Raw genomic sequence first — 19,785 nt, forward strand, 5'->3', positions numbered from 1 at the left:
GTTATTTTTTGTTCCATTTTTTGTGATCAAAAATTAATTTCATATTTTAAAATTTTGCCAATTTTCTCCAATTTTCCCAAAACCTATTTTTTGTGCCATTTTTTGTTCCCATGAGCTATTTTTTGTACCATTTTTTGCGCCCCAAGTAATTTTTTGTGCCATTTTTTGCTCCCCAAGTTAATTTTTGTGCCATTTTTTGTGGTCAAAATATTTTTACAAAAATTTTCTTCATATTTTAAAATTTTAAGAAAATTTACTCCAGTTACATCCTATTTTTTGCTCCATTTTTTGCCACCGCAAGTTTTTTTTGTGCCATTTTTTGTTCCCACAAACTATTTTTTGTCCAATTTTTTGCTACCGCTTACCATTTTTTGTGCAGATTCAGAAGATAGTCAAAAAAGCGTTTAAATTTTAATGAATTTATTTAATAATGCGTACGATTTTCGTACCAACATCGAGTTATATATACAGCCATGTTATTTAATTTATATATTAAAATAGTTAATTTATGTAATAATAAAGTCGTTGACATTTCATTGACAAATTTAACCAACTTTGCGCTGTTACTTACTTCAGTACGTCTTATAGAATTAATACTGATTGTAAGAAATTTATTTTTATATCTTTTTAACAAATTTTATTACGAAATTTTGTACAATTTTCGGTATCTGAAATAAATAGCAGCTGCAAAGACTTCTATACCACAAATTTCCGACAGTCTTTAATGCAACTGACCCTGGATCAATTGCAAAAATGGCTGAAATACAGAAGAAATAAATAGAAATAAAAATTTAGTGTACCATTGGAGAAACAAAACTTACAACTGGGCTTGTAGTACGAAATTTACAAAGTCATATATAAATGTACTTATTTACACATAGATTATGATAAATGTAATATGTACAGAGCGGCTTCCGCAAACAAACCAGTGATGCATTTTTGTTCAGTTACTTATTTAAATCACTGCCATATTTACGAGTCCTTCAGCACTTTGTGGAAGCCGCTCGAAACTGAAACAACATGGAAAAGACAAATTATTACAAAAAGTTATCATCAGTTTGACGATCAATTCTAGAAACTGTCTATGGTTATTTGAAAATTCACCTATGTAACCCAACATGTAATAACAATCGATTTTACACTAAGAAAAACTATTTGTAATCAATAAAAACAGAAGTTCTACATTTTTAAAACACGAGATCACCTCTTAAATAATTTTGTACTTTTATTACATGTACAACAGTGCCAGACGCCAAATCACTGCCACAAACTCGCGAGTATTACAAATATTTAATTTATAATATGTACAAATGAGATTTTCGGGAGTATTGATTAGAGTGATTGACGCTGCACTTTAAACGCAAAAAAATAATAACAATTTTCTAATTCCAGCTTAGCGATAGAAATTCAATTATATATATTATTTACAAAGTGTACATACTCTCATCATCATCATCTACAAAAATATATAAAAAAAACTATATTACCAATGACAAACGAGTAAGAGTAACTCAAACTGCTAACTGAACGAAACTCTTAAAAAAATCTTAATCACTGGTCCTACGCATCGCTATTTATCGATAACATATATTATCCTTTTAAAAAATAAATCTCCAAAAATAAAAACAACTATATACACACTGTGCTTACAATTAATACTTGAATTAAATAAATATGTTGTAAGAAACTTGAATTGCACACCCTCTTTAAACTAATTAAAGCTCCTTCAGTTCACGTCTGTTGGCCGGGGTACGGCGAGCTGCCCGCCTCCAAGTCGGGGGGCGGCGAGGGGTTGCGGCCCTCGTAGCGGCCCTCCTCATCTGCAAAAACATTGCCAAAATAAAAAATTTTGTTCAAATAATTTTAAGGGTACGCAAGTACCACAGGGACTGTATTATTTGATGCTTCATTATTTTTTGCGCAATCTTCAACAAGTTTGTATCTGCTATTTTATGTGTTTTTATTTGAATTTGTGTCCAAATGACCAAGAAAATAGCATGTTTTAGATTCAAAAAAAAAAGAGAAACAATAAAAAACTTACCCAAAACCGACGCAAACGCTGTAAAATTGCTGTCGTTCGGATACACCGGATTATTAAACGGTGGCACATAATCAACAGAATCGATTTCCTCAAAACTGCCTTGAGCGTTCTCATCCACTCCAGCTTCTTCCTCATCCGGCGTATAAAACATATTCGGTTTGACACCAACTTCAGTTTGCTCCTCGGCGATTTCTTCACTCTCAACTTCCGGTTCTTCATTTTCAACAGTCGGAGGGCTACTACTACTCACAGGAGCAGGATTCGGGGGCGCAGCCTCCAAAATCGGTGATGACTTTGCAGCCGTTAGCGTGACATCACAACTGCCCGGAATTGGGAAAGTCGGACTCGGTGGGATTGTCTTCACGACCGGTGGCAGTTCACAATTTAGAATCGCTTCCACGTCCAAAGCTATAAGAAAGAGTTAATAATAATAATTTTTATTGCCAAAAACACAAAAAAACATGTGAAATAAGGCAATCTCAAAGAAATGAAAAATTAAAATTTAGTATTGACCATTCGTTAAAAATAAAAACAATAATTATAAGAAGTAAAATAACAAATAATAAAAACAAGAGAAAAAATAAAATAACATTCTTAAGCAGCCACTTCAAGAATAATGCAACCTGACACAATGACACAATGTAAAGTTTCTTTCAAAATACACGATTTTATTTAATTTAATGTATTTTGCAACAAAGTTTTTTTGGTGTAGATTTAAAATAAGATAAGATAATAATTTAAATGAAGTAGTAATTCAACAAGTTCCCTATTTCACTTCAAAAATAATTGTTAAAATTAGTGCCTTTTAAACTAAATAAAACAATAAAATGTGAAGTCTTTTTTGTGTCCCGTCCGTCATGAATTTGTATTTCTCTTTCCTGTTCGTATTTAAAATTTTACAAATGTGGCTCCAATAATTGTAGGTTGCAAATAGTTTGACTGTTTTTTTACTATAAAGACAAATTCACTTCTACTTATACTGTACATAAAAATTGAATATAAAATCTAAAAATTTGTGCAGTGTCCTGTCCGTTAACAAAAACAAAAATTATTAAATCCGTGGCTAAAATAAACTTTTCGGAAAATGTGACGAATTAGAATTTCAAAGAAGATAACGAATTGTTACAAATAAGAATACCGTATTTGTTATAAGTGTAACAAAATAATGGGCCGATGAACAACATGAAGTAAATGTTTTTACTTGTAATAGTAAAAAATAGACATAATTTATATTTCATGAGAGAGAAAGAGATAGAACTATAGTAAAAGCTTTTGCTACATTTTATTCATCTACCCAAAGAGTAAAGAAAATGAGATATCGTAGATTTATTTCATAAATAAAATTACTATGAACCAACATTTACCTATACTGTAACACTAAATATGAATAAAGTTATTGGAGTCTTGAATCAAGGGTTATCATGGGAGTTTCAGTTTCAAACTTTCAGTTTTAGTTTTAGACTAATTTCTTCATGAAATCGAAATGCAATTACGCACCTTTATTACTACAAATATTGATGACTATTTTGGAAAACTTGAAAACTTCTGCCATTGTTGGTGTCTCTGTATGGAAATTCAGTGGTTAACAGCTTTTCTTCTTGTTTTTTGATATTTTACACATCAAACAATTTATATCGCAAATACTATTAAGAAGTAGTTGTACCTCAGTGTATACAAGAGCTGTCTCACAAAAACGTGTTCAAACTGTTTTTTTTTTCCAAAAAATCTGTCACGAAATGATTTTATCGAACCAACAGATTATTTTTATTCAAGTTTTATTAATTGAACAACTGAAAGCGATCCGTGAAAACCCTTACGTTGAGTCAAACCCATAGTTGATTCAGTGGAAATTAGGATGACAACGTATGTTAAACGGAGGGGCTGTAAATAACTAAATTTATAATATTAGGACAAGCCAATTTGCCCTAATGAATGGCTTGAAGCCAAATATTGTAGTTTGATTTTTGCGGCGTGATTGCAAGCCGACTAGGTATAGTCTGTGTCTGTCGGAATACGGAAGATTATTTTTGTTAATTCTTAACAAGAGAATAAAATAATTTGATTATTACCAGAATATGTTAGTCTACACTTTTTCAAAAAAAAAAAAAAAAAACACACACAAATACGAAAACTGTCTGAAATAATACGATCTATGTAAAGGTTCAAATTTAGTTCAGAGTCACTAGGTCCAGTATTGAATCACATTTAAGAAATTCGACGTAGTTAATTTAATAATAAGATGTGTCCAGTGTAATTTTACTTTTAATAAATGGCTTTATATTTCGTTGCATAGTATATTTCATCAAATTATTAATAATTATAAAGTCTTACCTGGTTTGCGGCTTTCTTCGTCCACTGCAATGCCTAAAACCTTCTTCAACCTTAGAGTGGTCAATTCACGTTGGCGTTCGAGCTCGGTGGGCTCTGAATTAAATGCTGACGGAGCTGTAATTTTTATTTTTAATTTTTAATCCTCGCCAACCAACAAATTACCTTTACCAGTCATTTCGATAGCTGGAGCCTCATCATCCGACGAAGTGATCGACGTTGAACTACTCATACTATCCGACCTCGGACGCATCGGTTTGAACGACTCCGAAGAATTATTTTCCTCAGTGCTGACAGGTTCGTCCATTGACGTTTTATCATTATTATTGAGCTTCTTCCGTTGCCTGTATTCGGTAATCGAAAGCTAGAGAACACAATAAACATGAGAAAAACCCAAATTTCTATAAAATTCCCTTACTTTTCGCTTGGCCGGTGTGATCGGTTCAGGCTTCCGCTCCTCAAACCCCAAAATACTCAGCGTTTTTTCCACAGTGCCGACTAAATGATCACTATTCGAGAAAATATGATGATGATCCCTCGACAGACGAGGATCCATGAGACATGAAACGGGGGGCATTTCGGGCCGAGTTGTGGGCGCAGGCACCTCTTGTAACGGAGGCACCACACAATTACTGAACTCTTCCTTCATTTCAGCGACGCGTTCTTCTAATACTGCATCTGATTCAATGGCCTGCGAGGGACTGTCTTCGTCGGGACCGCTGTACACGATCTCGACACAACCTTCCTGGACCGGAGGACGTTCATTCTAAAACACGTCATTATTAACGCAACAATCAATTATTTGAGTAAAATATTTACATTACTAGTTGGAGGTGCTAAACTAGTTGGTGTCGATGGTGGTGTAATGTCATTTGAGAGCGATTCCCGCGGTAAGCGGCGCTTTTTTGGCGGGGCTATCGTTTCGCTGATTGGGGGAGATTCTGTAAAACAGTATTAGAAACCAACTCAAAATTTGTAATTCGGAAATAAAATTAACTAGACGCCCTCTGGTGATGACCTTTGAACTATGTCAAAAACAGTAACGAAAATTTCGTAATTCCACATTTAATTGACATTTAATGAATTGTTTAACAATTTTGCGTGTATAGTGTTAATTACTTACATTAGAGAGAATCACTTTAAAAGTACGTGGGGTAAATACTAGCTATGACTTTGGTTCTGCGGTTTTTCGTGGTATAAAGTGTTTATTGTTGGAACATAAAGTGGATTAAAAGTGGAAAAGATTTAAATTTTGATTACAAAGTGTTATTACACAGTTGTCTAATTACCAGTGTGAGGAAATTTTATGGGGTGGCCATGAGGCCACAACCGATCAGCCGATTCATCGTAGCGCTCTCGCGATGTTCATATTTATCGATGAAATGGTCCGTTACAGCGCGTGCATTGGCGTAGTTTACTTGGGGTTTATACAATTAATGTTACCGGTCGCTTACAAAAATCTAATTAAAACATAAATATTATTGTTTTATTATAATTACGGAGTACCCAAGAAAAATTGTGGCAATAAAATAATCGCTAATTTATTAAAACTGCGGTATATTTGTTGAGATTATTTTCGAACCAATTTTAAAATGGTCGCTAATATCAGCTTCTGATTGGCTAGTTCAAACCCTGACAAGGCACCTAATTTGACATAATCGTTAAAAAATAACTTCATCATTTCCTCAATCTTACATGGACACCAATGAAGATGTTTAATACAGGGGAGCGTAAGTCACTATTACATTTTGAAAATGTTGCGTTTTAATTCAGTGGAAATTAAAATTAAAAACTAAATAAAAATATTTTAATCATTTTCTCTGAGAAATTCGCTTGAATAACTGTGATTCTTTCTAAATTCTCGAAAACTAATTCCGTTTTGCGGTTAAAATATCTTTGAATTTCGAAAAAGATCTTTCTACATCACAGCTGGTTACAGGAGTAAATAAAAAGTTTGGTGCTAATGCAAAATATGTCGAAGGTGCTACATTATTCGCTATTTGTTTTAAAACTAGAAAATCGGGATTTCTAGTAACTGCGTCAATTTTTGCATTAAATTTATCTTGTAATGACCATTCTACAGATTTTAACTCTATCAAAGTAGACTCAAATTTCTCAACTGTAATGGATAATTTTAAATTTTACGTTTCTAGAAATTTGATCGTAGTTGGAATATTTGAAAAATTGTTTTCAATAAAATTAAGTTGAGAAACTAAATTTGTGGTTAAAACTAAAGTTTTACATTGTTTAATGCTTTGTGCATCGTCGTTTAAAGCAATAAACAAATGATTTTAATTGATTAAAATTTGCTTCTGACCAAGTACCCCAGCGTGTAACTACAATTGCTGATTCGTCAGAAACATTACGATTTGTATATTTTTTAAAAAGGACTTTAAAAAAGGATTATTTAGTTATCTACAAAATGTGCTCGAGGTGAAATCGCAGCGTATTTCCCTTTGAAACGTGGTGTAGTTGAAAACATTTCAAGGGCTAAAAATGGTAAATAATTAAAAAAATATAAATGTCACACCAAAGAATACTTAGAAATGAATTACAATTTCGTAATTTAGTTCTACTGGGTCACTTTTATGCTTTTTAAATAAGTACATGAGATAAAAATGTTATTTTGACTTTTTAGATATTATTAAAATTAACAGAGAGTTAGGGCGGTTAAAAGTAAAGGTATAATATTAATAGATAAGTGACATTAATTATTTTTTAATTATTTACGAATTACGATTTTTAGCTCTCGAAATGTTATTAAAGGCGATGAACACGCTTCAGAGGGAAATACGGTTCGTTTTCACCTCAGGCGCATTTTGCAGTAATTTTAAATTGCAATAACTTGGTGAGTCTTACAGATAACGAAATGATTCTTGCACCAAAAATTTATTTCAAGTATTAGCTTTATTTCGTCTCGATTATATAGGAGTCTATCTTTTAAATTAAAAAACTTTCTCGCATCTCGAAAATTTCACTACACAATTATGCAACGTTACAAGAAAATGTAATTTTTTTGGTTTCCCTTTATCAAAACTCAACCTTGTTAAACTACGTATAAATCTGCATTTATTGAAAATTTGTTTGCAAAAAAACGGAGTTTCTAGCTTTATCCAGAAGGAAGATATGAGTATGTAAACGCAAAATGTGTCCAATTTTAGGTGTTTGCAAATTTTTAGCTAAAACGTCTTTTCAGCCCCTTCGCGAGGGTTGAAACAAAAAATTCTATGTCTAAACATTTTTTAATACTCTTTCCTAACTTATATCAACAATGCAAGCTGTTCCACAACATTTCGATTTAAAGGTTTATCTGACTGCACGCGCGCTCCCATGCACTAACCTTCGCCCATAAAATTTCCTCACACTGCTAATTACAGACTGTAAGTAATGGATCACAGCAAACACAAAGTTGGGCTCAAGAAACCAATAAATTAGTAAAGTGTGTGAATTTTAGGTTTGAATGTTTCCACTGAAAAAATCATGAAATACTTCGGTAAATCTACAAAACTACAATAAAGATTAACAACTGCTGATACATTTAAACGTAAATTATGCCAAAAAGTAGGCTTTTTAATGTCTGTAATAATTTTCCAATAAAGAAAGTGAACCAAACAGTCATTCGTTATTCGTGTTTTCCCCGTCATCTCTAATTTGTCAACATTCGTTTCTTGCTCCAAAGATACAATAGTCATTCCGCATAGGCAATGCAATAATTGTGAAGCCTCAAACTTCGTACAATTAAAATATCCGAATAAATATTTTCCCGCCATTTATGGTTACTGTTTTCGACCTAGTTCAGTGGCGCCCCCAACGGTAATTTTACTTCCGAATTGAAATAACATACCTGGACGACCCGATGGACTATCACACTGATCCTCGCTAATAGCCTGCCTTAGCCACCTCTTCTTCGCGCTCCCTCTGGGCTGTACGTTCGTATCGCAAAAGCTGGCAACTTGAGCAAGTGCAACGAGACTTTTCCCCGGATTGTAAAAACCAACATTCGATTCGTAATCAGTGCCGGTATTGATATGTGGCGTTAGCGAAGACGGCGATATCGAACTGGCCGAATGTACAGGTTCTGGCACTTTATTCAACCATTCGTTCATTAGAACTTTTTTCGTTTTGGGAAATTTAAAGCCTTGTTCCATTGGCTCGACGGCCGCTTGTACCAGTAAACAAGCCGACGACAGGTGTGTTTCAGGCGAGGATTGCGCCGAATTCGAATTGGAATCGGTTTCACGCGGTGGCGATTTATTCGTTTTTTCACCATTCGAAAGTGCCAAAAGAAGACCGACGTCTTTGTCGGACGTGTTTTGCTGATTGCCTTGAGTATTCTCTTTGTACTCGGTATCTTTCATGGAAGGACGATTCGGTGGAGCGCTGTCGTGCGGAGAAAGCAATGTTTCGTCGCCTGAAGTGAGGTACGAATCGGTCGAATTGAGACGATTTCGACGACTGGCCGGTGTGTGTGTACTGGACGTTCGCGCTCTGCCTTTTCGCCTATTAACAAAAAGTAAGTAAATTGTAATTGAGCGAAACGTCAAACAGCGTGGTAGAATGTCATTAAACGTCAAATATAGTGCCCCTTATTATCGTCCAAGGTTATACATATAACCACCAGAAGCCCCATTATCCGGAGTTAAGACCATCAATTGTACAAAATGGCAATGTTTTTATAATGATTTACACTGTAATGCCCTTTTGGGGTTGTAAAATTTACGCTATAAAATACATAAAAACCAAAGAGCATACCAGAGGTGCAAGATCTTCTCATCATCTACTGGCGTAAATTTTTAAACCATTTTTAAATGATCGTATACAGAACAAAAACGTATAAAAGGTAAAATTTGTACCTTGAAATGTTAATACGTGAACGGGCCTACGGTAAGTATGGGACCAAAATCTTAAAACCTTACCAAAAAGTTGCAAAAATTAAAGGTTATTTTTGAATGATCGTAAGCATTTTTAATTAAGTGATTTCTCAAATAGCATACGAATCGGTTGAGGGCATCATACTATAATGCTCAAATAAAAATATAGAGTTGCGAATAATTTTTCAATATGCCCCTTTATTTTTCATTGCATAATAATGTAATTATGTGAATTCTCAAAAGACATATGCATTGGTCGAGATTATTATACTTTTCTGACCAAAAAAATTTCAACAGTCTGTTTTAATAAAAATTTGCTTTAACTATTCATGCGTTTTTTCGTGTCCGTCCAAAGAAGAGTTTGCTGAATAGAGGTGAAAGTATGAACTATTCTTATAGGACCAAGACAGGACTAAGCAAAAGTGTCCGCTATAAGGAGGTGTCTGTTTAAAAGAAGTGTCTTGACGGAGATTTTATTATAGTAGTAATTCAAAATGCAAATATTCCTTATCTACAAGATGCTGATGGAAATCATATTGTATGGACAATTGCAAAGAACATTTGTGAAAAATTATTTTGCCAATTTGTAATAAAAACCTGTACTTTTTAAACTATTTTATTTCAAAACCAAACAATAAATTATAATAACAAAGACAAACTTATATTTATTGAGAAATAATATTCGCTGTTGATTCAACTTTCATTTTTTGAGTTATTCTCTTGAGTTATTGTTATAGTGAAAGAAAAGCACTGAATGTCCGATGTCATCTCAAGATTTAAAAGCACTTCTAAATTAAAAAAGAAATAAGCAATTTAAAGGTTTTCTGAGTCTTCTTCTTAAAACTCAGAAAACCTTTAAATTGCCTAAATCACTTTAAAATTTTATGTTGAAAATTTAAAAGAAATTTTTTTTAAATATATTTTCTTATGTCAGCGTTTCTTAACCAAACCAAACAATTTCTGATAATTTAAATTGATTTTCATCTTCATATTTTTTTTCTTGCAACATAAGGTGATGTTACGTTTAAATAAATGCTACAAAAGTCCAAAAAATCTTCAGATTTCATTGAATAAACATACAAGGAGGATTTTTACAATTTCTAATTAAAATTAGCACAGTCGTTTCAGGTGAAAAAATTCAAATTATTTTTCAATGATCATTAATGTTTTATAAATAATTTGGACTTAATACTTTGTCGCTCTAACATTATGCTGAACTTATAAAATTTTAACATCTAATGCCGTTTGCAAGATTTTATGCATTATTTCAAATAGAAAGTGTGTTAAATCTTCACTTGTATTTATTGTTTATTTTTTGAAAAAAAAAATGAACTCAGACTTTTGTCGCTCTCAGGTACAGTATTGTGTATCTGACTGAAAATCGAGCTACAATGCTCGAAAACGAAAAATAATCTAAACATCGCATTGATTTAATTTAATTTTTCAGTCTCTTAACAAATTCTCGTACGAAACACAAATTTAAGTTTGAAAATGTGATCAAACTCTTAAAAAAAGCAAAAGTAATCCATTTTAAACCAAAATGTTTTTATTTTGGTTGAAACTTCGCTGAAAATCTAGTAAAAAATGCCGAAATAATGTTTATTATTTTCAATGCGGTTTAGCGTTTTTCAGTCAGTTTTAGCAAAAGTTTTGAGCCTTCATCCCAAGTGTGCTTTAACATTGGAAAGAGGCAAAAGCAACACCACTTTTGGCGTAAATTGGTCTTTGGTTTGTTTTTAACAAATTTTTGGAAAGTAATTCCAGTTAAAGCTAAAAGCAAAAAATAATGTTATATTATTGATTTAATTCGGTGAGTTCACCATGTGTTTTAACAAAAAGACTATTTGAAAACGTATTTAAATATAGTTTAAGAATTTTTTTTTTAAATTCATGTTTCTGGTTGAAAAGCGTGTTACAGAGTACGAAGAAGACAGAAATAATGGAATTATCGGTTTATTTTGCTAATTTTCAGCCTATTTTAGCAATATCTTGAGTGATTTACAATACTGAGAAAAAAAACACTGATTGCCCGATGACATCTTAGATTTAAAAGCATTGAAAAAGAGATGAAGACCTAGACAGACTTTTAAAACGATTTTGCCTAAACTAATCTGTTCACAAAGAAAAAAATGTAAACACTGGCTGCAAGCATCAAAATTATCACGTGCCTAAAATAAACCATTGATTAATTTAAAACGTTTAAAAATTAAAACATAATTTATTAAAATATTTTGTGTGGGCTCTAATTATTTCAAGCTCCTGGAACCTATGCCAAGGGTGGCTGGTCAAAATTTGTTAGAATAATTTACGACTTTTTTTGTTTTCAATAAAATAACCGTTACCTTTTACACAATAATCGTAGACAATCCCTTACCTTTTTCGCTTCATCTTCGGCTCTGCCTTGTCCTCGTCCTTGCCCGGCCCCGGCTCGGACTCCCTCCGATGCGCCTGTTTGGCCTGATGCTCCTGTTTTCGCTGGTCGGCCTTTTCCATCTGAGCGATGGCCCTCAAAATCGCTTCCAACTTCCGCTCCTCGCGACTCAACTTCTTATTTTTGTTTTTCTCTATCGGAGGTGACGAATCTACATTAAAATTGGAAAATCGCAACCGATCTCAATGCCAACTTACCCTCCTTCACTTCCGGTTCCTTGTTGCATTCCTCCTTTTCGGCCTTGTGATGAGACGACGAACGTCTTGTAGTGATTGGCGGTGTCGGAGGCGTTGACGGTGTCACCGGTTTCACCTCTTCTTCCTTCACTTTGACATCTTTCACGTCTTCGGGCACCGGTTCCGTGACTTCTTCTTTCACTTCGGGTTTAATATCTTCAGGTTCAGTCTTAACCGGCTGTTCGACAACCTCCGGTTTGACGTCTTCTTCATCATCCTCCTCGTGCTTCACTACTGCCGGGGGAGGAGGCGGCGATGCGAGGGGCTGGGGGAGGGTTTCTTTCTTCGGTTTGTTGGGAGTTTCGTATTCCGACGACAGAGAAACAGAAGTAGTGCGACGGCCGCGTCTCTTCTTGTGCCTTAAACGATTCAAAAACAACGTCAGAAAACTCATAACGTTTGACTCGAATTTACCAACACAATAATGCCGGTGATAAAACCATATCAAGGCTTTTATTTAATTTAGGAAAAACACTATTAGATAACGCGAAACTAGGCGTTTTTTTCTCTTTTAGTGTAAATATTTACTCCTTATCATCATCAACACTTGTAACAGTCAAAATAACGATAAGACCACTTACATTTCGGTCGACTCTCCATTTTTCTTGATGCTTGTCCTATTAACTGTACATTCGTCGGGATTTCCGCACGCGCACGCAATATGCGTTGTCCCAATAGCGGCCAAATCGTGCGACTCGTGTTTAATCGTCAACTCGACATTTTTATCCACATTCGCGATCGTCACAATATACAAATGCAGAACACCTTTAACAATCGAATGTCTCAGTTCGGCGTTCGGTTTACACGACCGTCGAATAAATCGTGCGCTATTTCCGTACGTCCTCGTATCAACGCACACTTCAGTATTGTCCTTGTGCAACTTGTAGAAAAAGAGGAACGGACCGGGACGTTGAGCGTGTTGTCGCGTGTTGAACGTGCTTCCCGAATTGCGATGTTGTGCCGATAACATGTATTTGCCGCGTAATTCAATCACGGGTGAATTCGGCGGTAGATGAACGGTACTGACGAGAAATTTCAATTCGGTCAAAGGTTGTGTATGAACGCGACATTTATGAACCGATGGATCAAACTGAATCGAAATATCGTTATGGGCACCATTCACGCGAATGTTGCTTATGCGGGCGCGTAACTCGGGCGAGTAGTGATTGGTGACGGCTTCTTCGTAGTTTTCGATCCATTGGCGAAGCTGTGGCAAGTGAGTGGAGGCCACGGAGTCGTGGTTTTCATCGTCGCTATGGTTCTTCAGCTGAGCCTTAGTCTGAAAAAAACAATTATTTTGAAGTTCTAGAGGTGGTTTTGTGACATATTTTAGAGCTCCTGCATCATCATTGGACCTAATTTGGTGATTAGTGTAATTAATAAACGTTTGGAAAGTATAATTGTGTATTTAACAGAAAAAAGAAATCAAAATTTCGATACAAAATGATTTTCCGATGTGTTTTTGCAAAATCACGCACAAAACACAGAAGCTCGAAAGCTTGAAAAAAGCAAAAACAACCTCGTTTTGAGCCAAAATTATATAGTTATTTGGTTGAAACTTAAAATAAAAATCAAGTAAAAAAAACTGAAATAATAAGTTAACATTAAAAAGAGGCAAAGGTGTAAATTTGCAAGTCTGTGGATTATCATTAAGAAAATGTTGGAAAGTAATTCTAGTTCTAACCAAAAGCAAAAGGGAAAAAAAACCTACTAATTATCGGTTCAATTCGATGAATTCTCGGTGTGTTTAAGCAAAAAGACTTTAATTTAGAAATGTGTTTAAAGACTTTTTCAAGCTTTTAGGCTTTATTGGTAAGTTTAGGGCTGTTTTTGAGCGAAATTTTGGAAAATAATTTCGAGCTAAATGGCACGAAAAAGGCAGAAATCGATTCAATTTAGTAATTCTTTAGCCAATTCTAGTAAGAACACAAAACCACCTAAAATTTTAGATGTTTAAATGCTTGAGAAAAGCCAAATACAACCATTTTCAACCAGTTATGATTTAAGAGTCTACACTTAATAAAATTTCACTAAAAAATACGTTAAATCAGTAAAACAAGCTAAAATAGTATCATTTTCGATCTAATTTAAAGATTTTTCAGCAGGTTTTGGTAAGACTTTTCAAAAAAGTAACAGAAACTTTACCCATAAACATTGAAAAAAGGTAATCATCATTTTGTCCTAATTTGGGAAGTTTTAGATTAATTCTTAACATAATTTTGAAAATTTTTTGCATTTTTGGAAAAAACATCTAAAATGATGAAATTATCGATTCAATTTGGTGAATTCTCAGTCTGTTTTCAGCAAAATTTTTCAAAAATTATACCACTTAATGATTTTTCAGCCTCACTTAGCAAAACTAAAAAAAAGTTATATCGTAAAAATGTGCATAACTTCTTAAAAATTGACAAGAGATAAAAGTAACACCATTTTCAGCCTAATTTAGTAGTTAACCTCTTGTTTTAACCAAAATTCTGCGAATTGATTACAGAATTTTTAAAGTAATTTACTGATTTTTTTAAATTAAATTGATAGTTTTTGCAAAAATAAGGAATGGTATTAATAAAAATAAGCACTTTCTTTTATTTACAATTTTTTAAGTAATTCCTTGAATATGCATTAACAAAAATAAAGATAAGCTTACAAAATTTAGCAAATGCTTCTAAGAATATAAGTTTAAATTACAGAGACTGACAGGCGAAAAAAAGGTGCCGTTTAGCAGCAGCCACATATAGAACTTAATGTGTATTTTTTAAACAATTTGTAATTTCTTTAAAATAGAACAAAAATAGATAAATTTGACAAAAAGTTTACAACCTCAAGAAAACTCGCATTCACATTAATTTCTAATTTGTTCTTTTTCAATCTAAAAACTTTTATTTCTCCAACAAAATTAGGCGCTGTAATTGAGCTTTTGAAAGATATTTTATTTTATCCGTTTCTAAAGTAAAGGCGGTAGTAGATGAAGATCTAACAGATGGCGATAACAATTTTTTAGGAGTATTCCGTATTTTTGTTTACCTTCTATTAAATTACAAACTGCTCCAATCTCTATTGATTTCATTAGGAATTTTCGATAATGTAGGAATATTTCCCTGTTCACCTTGCATATATTCAAAAGTATCTTTTTAGAGGCGCTTAGGTTTATTTTTTTATTGCCAGTTACATTTTTATTTATTTTCTTTTTTATTTTTAAACTCCTATTTTTTCATAATTGTATGTATATCTATTAATTTTCCCACCCTAACGCCTAGTTCATTACGCATATTCACAACAAATGTTTACTTTAACGGAGGGCTATATTACTATAATTGTTAATTCGGATATTTATTTTCTCAAAAAAAGATTCATCTTCAGATGACAAATATCAGCCATTCTACAATAGTATATTTAATAATTAACTACAGAATATTTTAGTATGAGTCTTACTTGAAATGTTTAAAGAAATTCAATTTACTTCAAGAAAGTGATATTTCAAGTGTTTTAAGTGACACAATTATAAGCAAATGCTAATAAAAACATTTCATTATTACAAAATTAAGGATTTGCTAGTGCATAATCATTTACTTGTCAATAAAACCTTAAACTACTAAGTAAATACTTATTAGGAAATGTATATTTCTATTAATACCACTCAATGTCAATTTCGACCTTACTTAATTATCTTGGGTCCGATTTAGCAAACAAAATGCGACAATTTTTTTCTTGTAATTTAAACATTCTTGACGATTTTGCAACGAAAAAGTGAGGTAGAAAATAAGAACTCACTTTTCGCTTGACGACTTTCCTCTCCCTCTTCTTAATCTGCCTCCTTTGCACCACTTCCTTCGCCGAATCCCTCCTCTGTCTCGCTCCCTTTTGATGGCTGTCACTCTTCCTCCTGTTGACCAAAGTCGGCCGTCCTTTCCCCACGATATTATTATTATGCCCTACCCCCGAAAATCATTAAACATCCTAAAAACACCACCGAGACCACTCTCACCTGTATGCTCCCCATCTGACGTATCGCTATCGCTCAAACTCTCCTTATGTTTGAACACCTCCTTCAATTTCGTATCTTTGCGCAACTTCGGATCGGCAAACTGTCTCTCTCGCAGCCACTGCTGTTGCACCATCCGCGCCTTCTGCCTATCGATGTGCTTGTGCGGGTCGCAAACTTCGCAAAGGTACTCCTCGGGGACTTGTTTATTCTTAACCACGCACTGGACGTGTTGCCACACTTTACAGCGGTCGCATTCGATCATGTAGCCGTCGTCGTGGATGAACCCGCTAATATAAAAACAACACAATAAAGCAAACAATAGAAAACGGCTACCTACCAAATGCACCGTGTGACGTAATCACCGAACTGGTCCTCGTTGTTGACGGCTTCCGCCTCGGGGGCGGTGTCCGTCTCTTCGCCCTCGGTGTCCTGCTTGCGGTCCGAACCGTCGCTGATGTCGGAGGCGGCGTCGTCGTCTTGCAAGCCAATCACCGAGTTGCTGTTGCTCGCAACCGCCGACAGTGTCGACAAACTTGTAGACGATGAAATCGGATTGGAGGCTGATAACGTCCGCCCTGTAATCACCACAATTACGATCATGACAATTTGGAATTCCTCGAGGCTCACTTTTACCGCTTCCGGGCGAGTACATCGAACTACCGGAAACCCCGTTCATTTGCGAAGGTGTGTTGGGCGTGGGTATTGATCTGTTGGGAGATTCAGGTGGAAGAGTAGCATTGTAATTATGATCGAGAAGCACCGCTTGGTAGATGAGGTCCAGACCGGATTTGGTTCGTTCCTCCATTGGTCTGGCCTGATCCGTTGAGCTACAATTTGCGGAAAAAAATCAATTAATTGGAACGTCCTAACCAAACAACGCAATTTTACTAATTGCTTTGGACATTTACTGATAAAAACAAGCTACTTAATAATTGATAATACACTGATCAATATTCGATTACTTACAATGTTGGTTTCATTTCTGGCGAATAGTACGAGTTTTCGTACCGTGGTGGTAAGCTTTCGTAGCTTTTATTCGAATACGAACCCGTCATATTGCCAGTTTTGTTGCTCAAAGTTTCGATTATCTCCGCTGTTAAAGCTTGAGTAAACGTCATTTGTTTTTCTTGTACGGGCGGTCCGTGGTAATTGTTATACAATTGATTAGCTTTCATACTTTTTAGTTTATGAGGTTGTTTCAGTTTTTGTGCTTGTACGGCATGTTTTCCGATGTAGTTGGGTTTATTGGCGATTTTTTGCGGCCTTTGAGGCGGTATGGTCCTCAGGCCTGAACCCGTCCTTTGAATCTGCCCCGGAACCCCCTTGTGTGGCGGCAAAGTTTTGATGCCTGGCTGTTTTCCATGTAAATAATTGTTAACGGGTGGAAGCGTCTTTATTTGACTTTTGTGAGTCGGATATGGGACTCTCTGCGGTTGCTGTTTATTTATCATGTTAACAGGTTGCTTGTTTACCATATTATTAGGGGGTTTGTTCAAGTATTTTGTCGTAGCACCGTTATTTGCCCCGAGTAGTTTCGGACGCGGGGCGTAACGTTGCGGAACGTTCAAGGGCTTATTCAGGAGGACATTGCCTTGCGAAGTGCCTGGCATTAAAACATTGCTAAGAATCTTTACTTTGTTTCTCTGACCGTTTGCCGTTTTTTGAACATCGCTCACATTAATCGCAGTTGTGAGGACCTGAAGTAACGTCAAATTAAAACAAAATGCGACAAATCAACGACACACTTACGTTATTTGTGGGAAAATTATTGGCGGTGAGTAATTTGTGACTTTGCGGAACGTCCTGTGCCACTGTGACATTGTCCGCACAAGCCGTATTTTTAACAAACACATTATGTCCCCGATTTTCGATGAGAGCTGGCACCGTAGCTGCAGCAGTGGCAACAACATTTGAACTGTTAGGTACGACTTCAGGAGCACTTTTTTCAACACTCGGTGAAATTGTTTTCACAACGGTAACTGGCGTATTGATCAAAGTGATGGTTTGTGGTTTCCCAGTTGAATTTGCGACGTTTAACGGAGTCGCTGAATTAACGACAGTGAACTGACCAGTGGCATTTGACGAAACTGCAGGTGTGACACATAACGTTTTAACATTTCCCAAAGGAGTGTTCAACACGGTTATTAACGACGCCTTCGACAAGGCGGCGTTAGCTGTCGGAAGCTTGGCTATGGTCCTGACCGGGGTTGGTTGCGGAGGAGCTGATTCGGTTTGTTCGGGTGCTGATTGGGGCGCAATTGGGGCCTCTTCTGTGATCGGAGGCGACGTCGAGGTGCTCACCTGATTGGCGAGCACTGAGCTGGTTTCTAAAACCCCAAAATTAGCTTTCAGCGACGCAAAATAAACCCACAATGTAAAATACCTAAACACACACTCATGGTTTCTTCTTGGGAATCACAAGTAAGTCCATGGTTTGGTACCGGTTCAAAGGCGGTGTCCCCGCCACCACCCTCCTCTAAAACTTCCGACTCCAGGTCACTGATAATTCCTGAAACCCCACAAAATTGAAAAAACGCAATCTAGGTTATGTTTACAAATGATGGCGTTTTTTCGCAGCACCAAACTCCCTAAATTTTTGACAGGTTTGGTCGGTCAAGTCGGGAGGAGAAAATTCGTTTGATGGAGAAAAAACCGTTTGGTTTGATTTTTTCTCGGCGAAATGGCTTGAAATATGTGCATTGCTCGAAACAATGTCAAAAACATTTGTTCTTCGACGACGGCGTGAATGCGACGAGGTCGCGCATGAGCACAAGTGAAAGGGGCCCGAGAAAGGAGCAAAAGAACCGCATTGCATCGCATCTCGGAAATCTTTGGCTTGTACTGGCGGCTTTCAAACTCATAATCGATTCAAACGTGGGCGTGAGCTTCTCCGTAATTGTTAATTTCAAATCGAATTAATTTTAAGCGATTTTTCCAATCACGAGCGGTAGCCATTGAAGAAAGTATTTGATTGACATCGACGACTGCGTCGCATATTACGTAACAGACGCGTTTTTTCACAAAAATGCATTTCCTGCCCGCTCCGAAAAAATCAACCCATTTCCCCAATTGAACTTATTTCGAAATTGGGGCACTGGATTCTCGCTATAATAAAAATTCGCGCAATAAAACCTCTATTTATTTAATCAGATAAATAGGAAGCCGCTACGAGCCGTCCTAAATATGTCGGGCGATATAGCAATTACAGCAATAATCAATTCAAATGACGGTAATGTTCGGCAAAACAGCGGCCAAAAAGAACAATCACAATTACGGTGCCCTACATTGCTTTTTATTTTGGTTAAACGACCAGATTTTAAATCTAGGAAGAGAAGCGTATTTTTAGTACCAACTGACATATATGGCATAACACACAATTGGGAGAAAATAGACGAATCCGGCAATTCCCTCCCAATTTTGCGCGTGAAGCCCGGATCTTGAAAAGGCCCCGCGCCTGGAACCCGCAATTTCGAACAACCCCGAAAGATGCCCAAAACGTATCACATCGTTTTCGGCGACATAATGAATCGAAACCGGCGAAAACTCGCCCCATTTGGGCACAGGACGGAACTGGAGGCCCCCCTGTGCGGTGGTGAGTACGAAGCAAGGGTTAAAACGGCGTAAAATTACCTTAAATTGCCATAAATCGTACACAAGTCCAGGACAGTCGATGTAAACACAAGCATTTTAACTTAAAAACAACACGGCAGCAATTTTTTAAACGTCCATTGAACTTCTAACACATCCCACCGTCTTATTCGACAAACACAACGTTAATTCGCTATAATTTTATGTAGAATTTATCACAAATTCTGATACGCTTTTGAAAACAGACATCTAAACTAAATATGGCAGCCATATTCAATGCAAAACAAAGGAAATGTAGCTACGAAACC

At 35.6% G+C, this 19,785-nt stretch overlaps 1 protein-coding gene across 4 annotated transcripts; it reads right to left on the minus strand.

Moving 5' to 3' along the window:
- Window positions 1-403: 403 nt before the first annotated feature.
- On the minus strand, window positions 404-19,771 carry upSET. Of its 4 annotated transcripts, none has more exons than XM_064355217.1 (18): window positions 19,520-19,771; window positions 18,273-18,398; window positions 17,639-18,216; window positions 16,856-17,586; window positions 16,523-16,716; window positions 16,227-16,464; window positions 15,890-16,176; window positions 15,676-15,836; window positions 12,489-13,186; window positions 11,869-12,266; window positions 11,615-11,822; window positions 8,214-8,869; window positions 5,189-5,310; window positions 4,788-5,135; window positions 4,535-4,733; window positions 4,373-4,486; window positions 2,042-2,449; window positions 404-1,820 (listed from the first exon to the last, which is right to left on the minus strand). In XM_064355217.1, the coding sequence occupies exons 2-18, from the start codon at window positions 18,286-18,288 to the stop codon at window positions 1,732-1,734; spliced, it is 5,445 nt and encodes a 1,814-aa protein (XP_064211287.1). In that variant the 5' UTR covers window positions 18,289-18,398; window positions 19,520-19,771; the 3' UTR covers window positions 404-1,731. The 4 variants fall into 4 exon arrangements, with proteins under 4 accessions (XP_064211287.1, XP_064211288.1, XP_064211284.1 ...); XM_064355218.1 differs by having other exon boundaries at window positions 11,615-11,804; window positions 16,517-16,716; XM_064355214.1 differs by having other exon boundaries at window positions 16,517-16,716.
- Between the last annotated feature and the right edge of the window lie 14 nt (window positions 19,772-19,785).

The sequence above is a fragment of the Tribolium castaneum genome, chromosome 2 (assembly GCF_031307605.1).
Source record: "Tribolium castaneum strain GA2 chromosome 2, icTriCast1.1, whole genome shotgun sequence".
NCBI classification, from domain to species: Eukaryota; Metazoa; Arthropoda; class Insecta; order Coleoptera; family Tenebrionidae; genus Tribolium; species Tribolium castaneum.

What these genes read in the sequence shown, in the direction of transcription:
- upSET (XM_064355214.1), bottom strand. An exon ending in CCAGAAATGAAACCAACATT is followed by an intron (nt 16,717 to 16,855) that starts GTAAGTAATCGA and finishes CGCAAATTGTAG; the next exon opens with CTCAACGGATCAGGCCAGAC. An exon ending in CCGAAGATGAAGCGAAAAAG is followed by an intron (nt 8,870 to 11,614) that starts GTAAGGGATTGT and finishes TTTTGTTAATAG; the next exon opens with GCGAAAAGGCAGAGCGCGAA.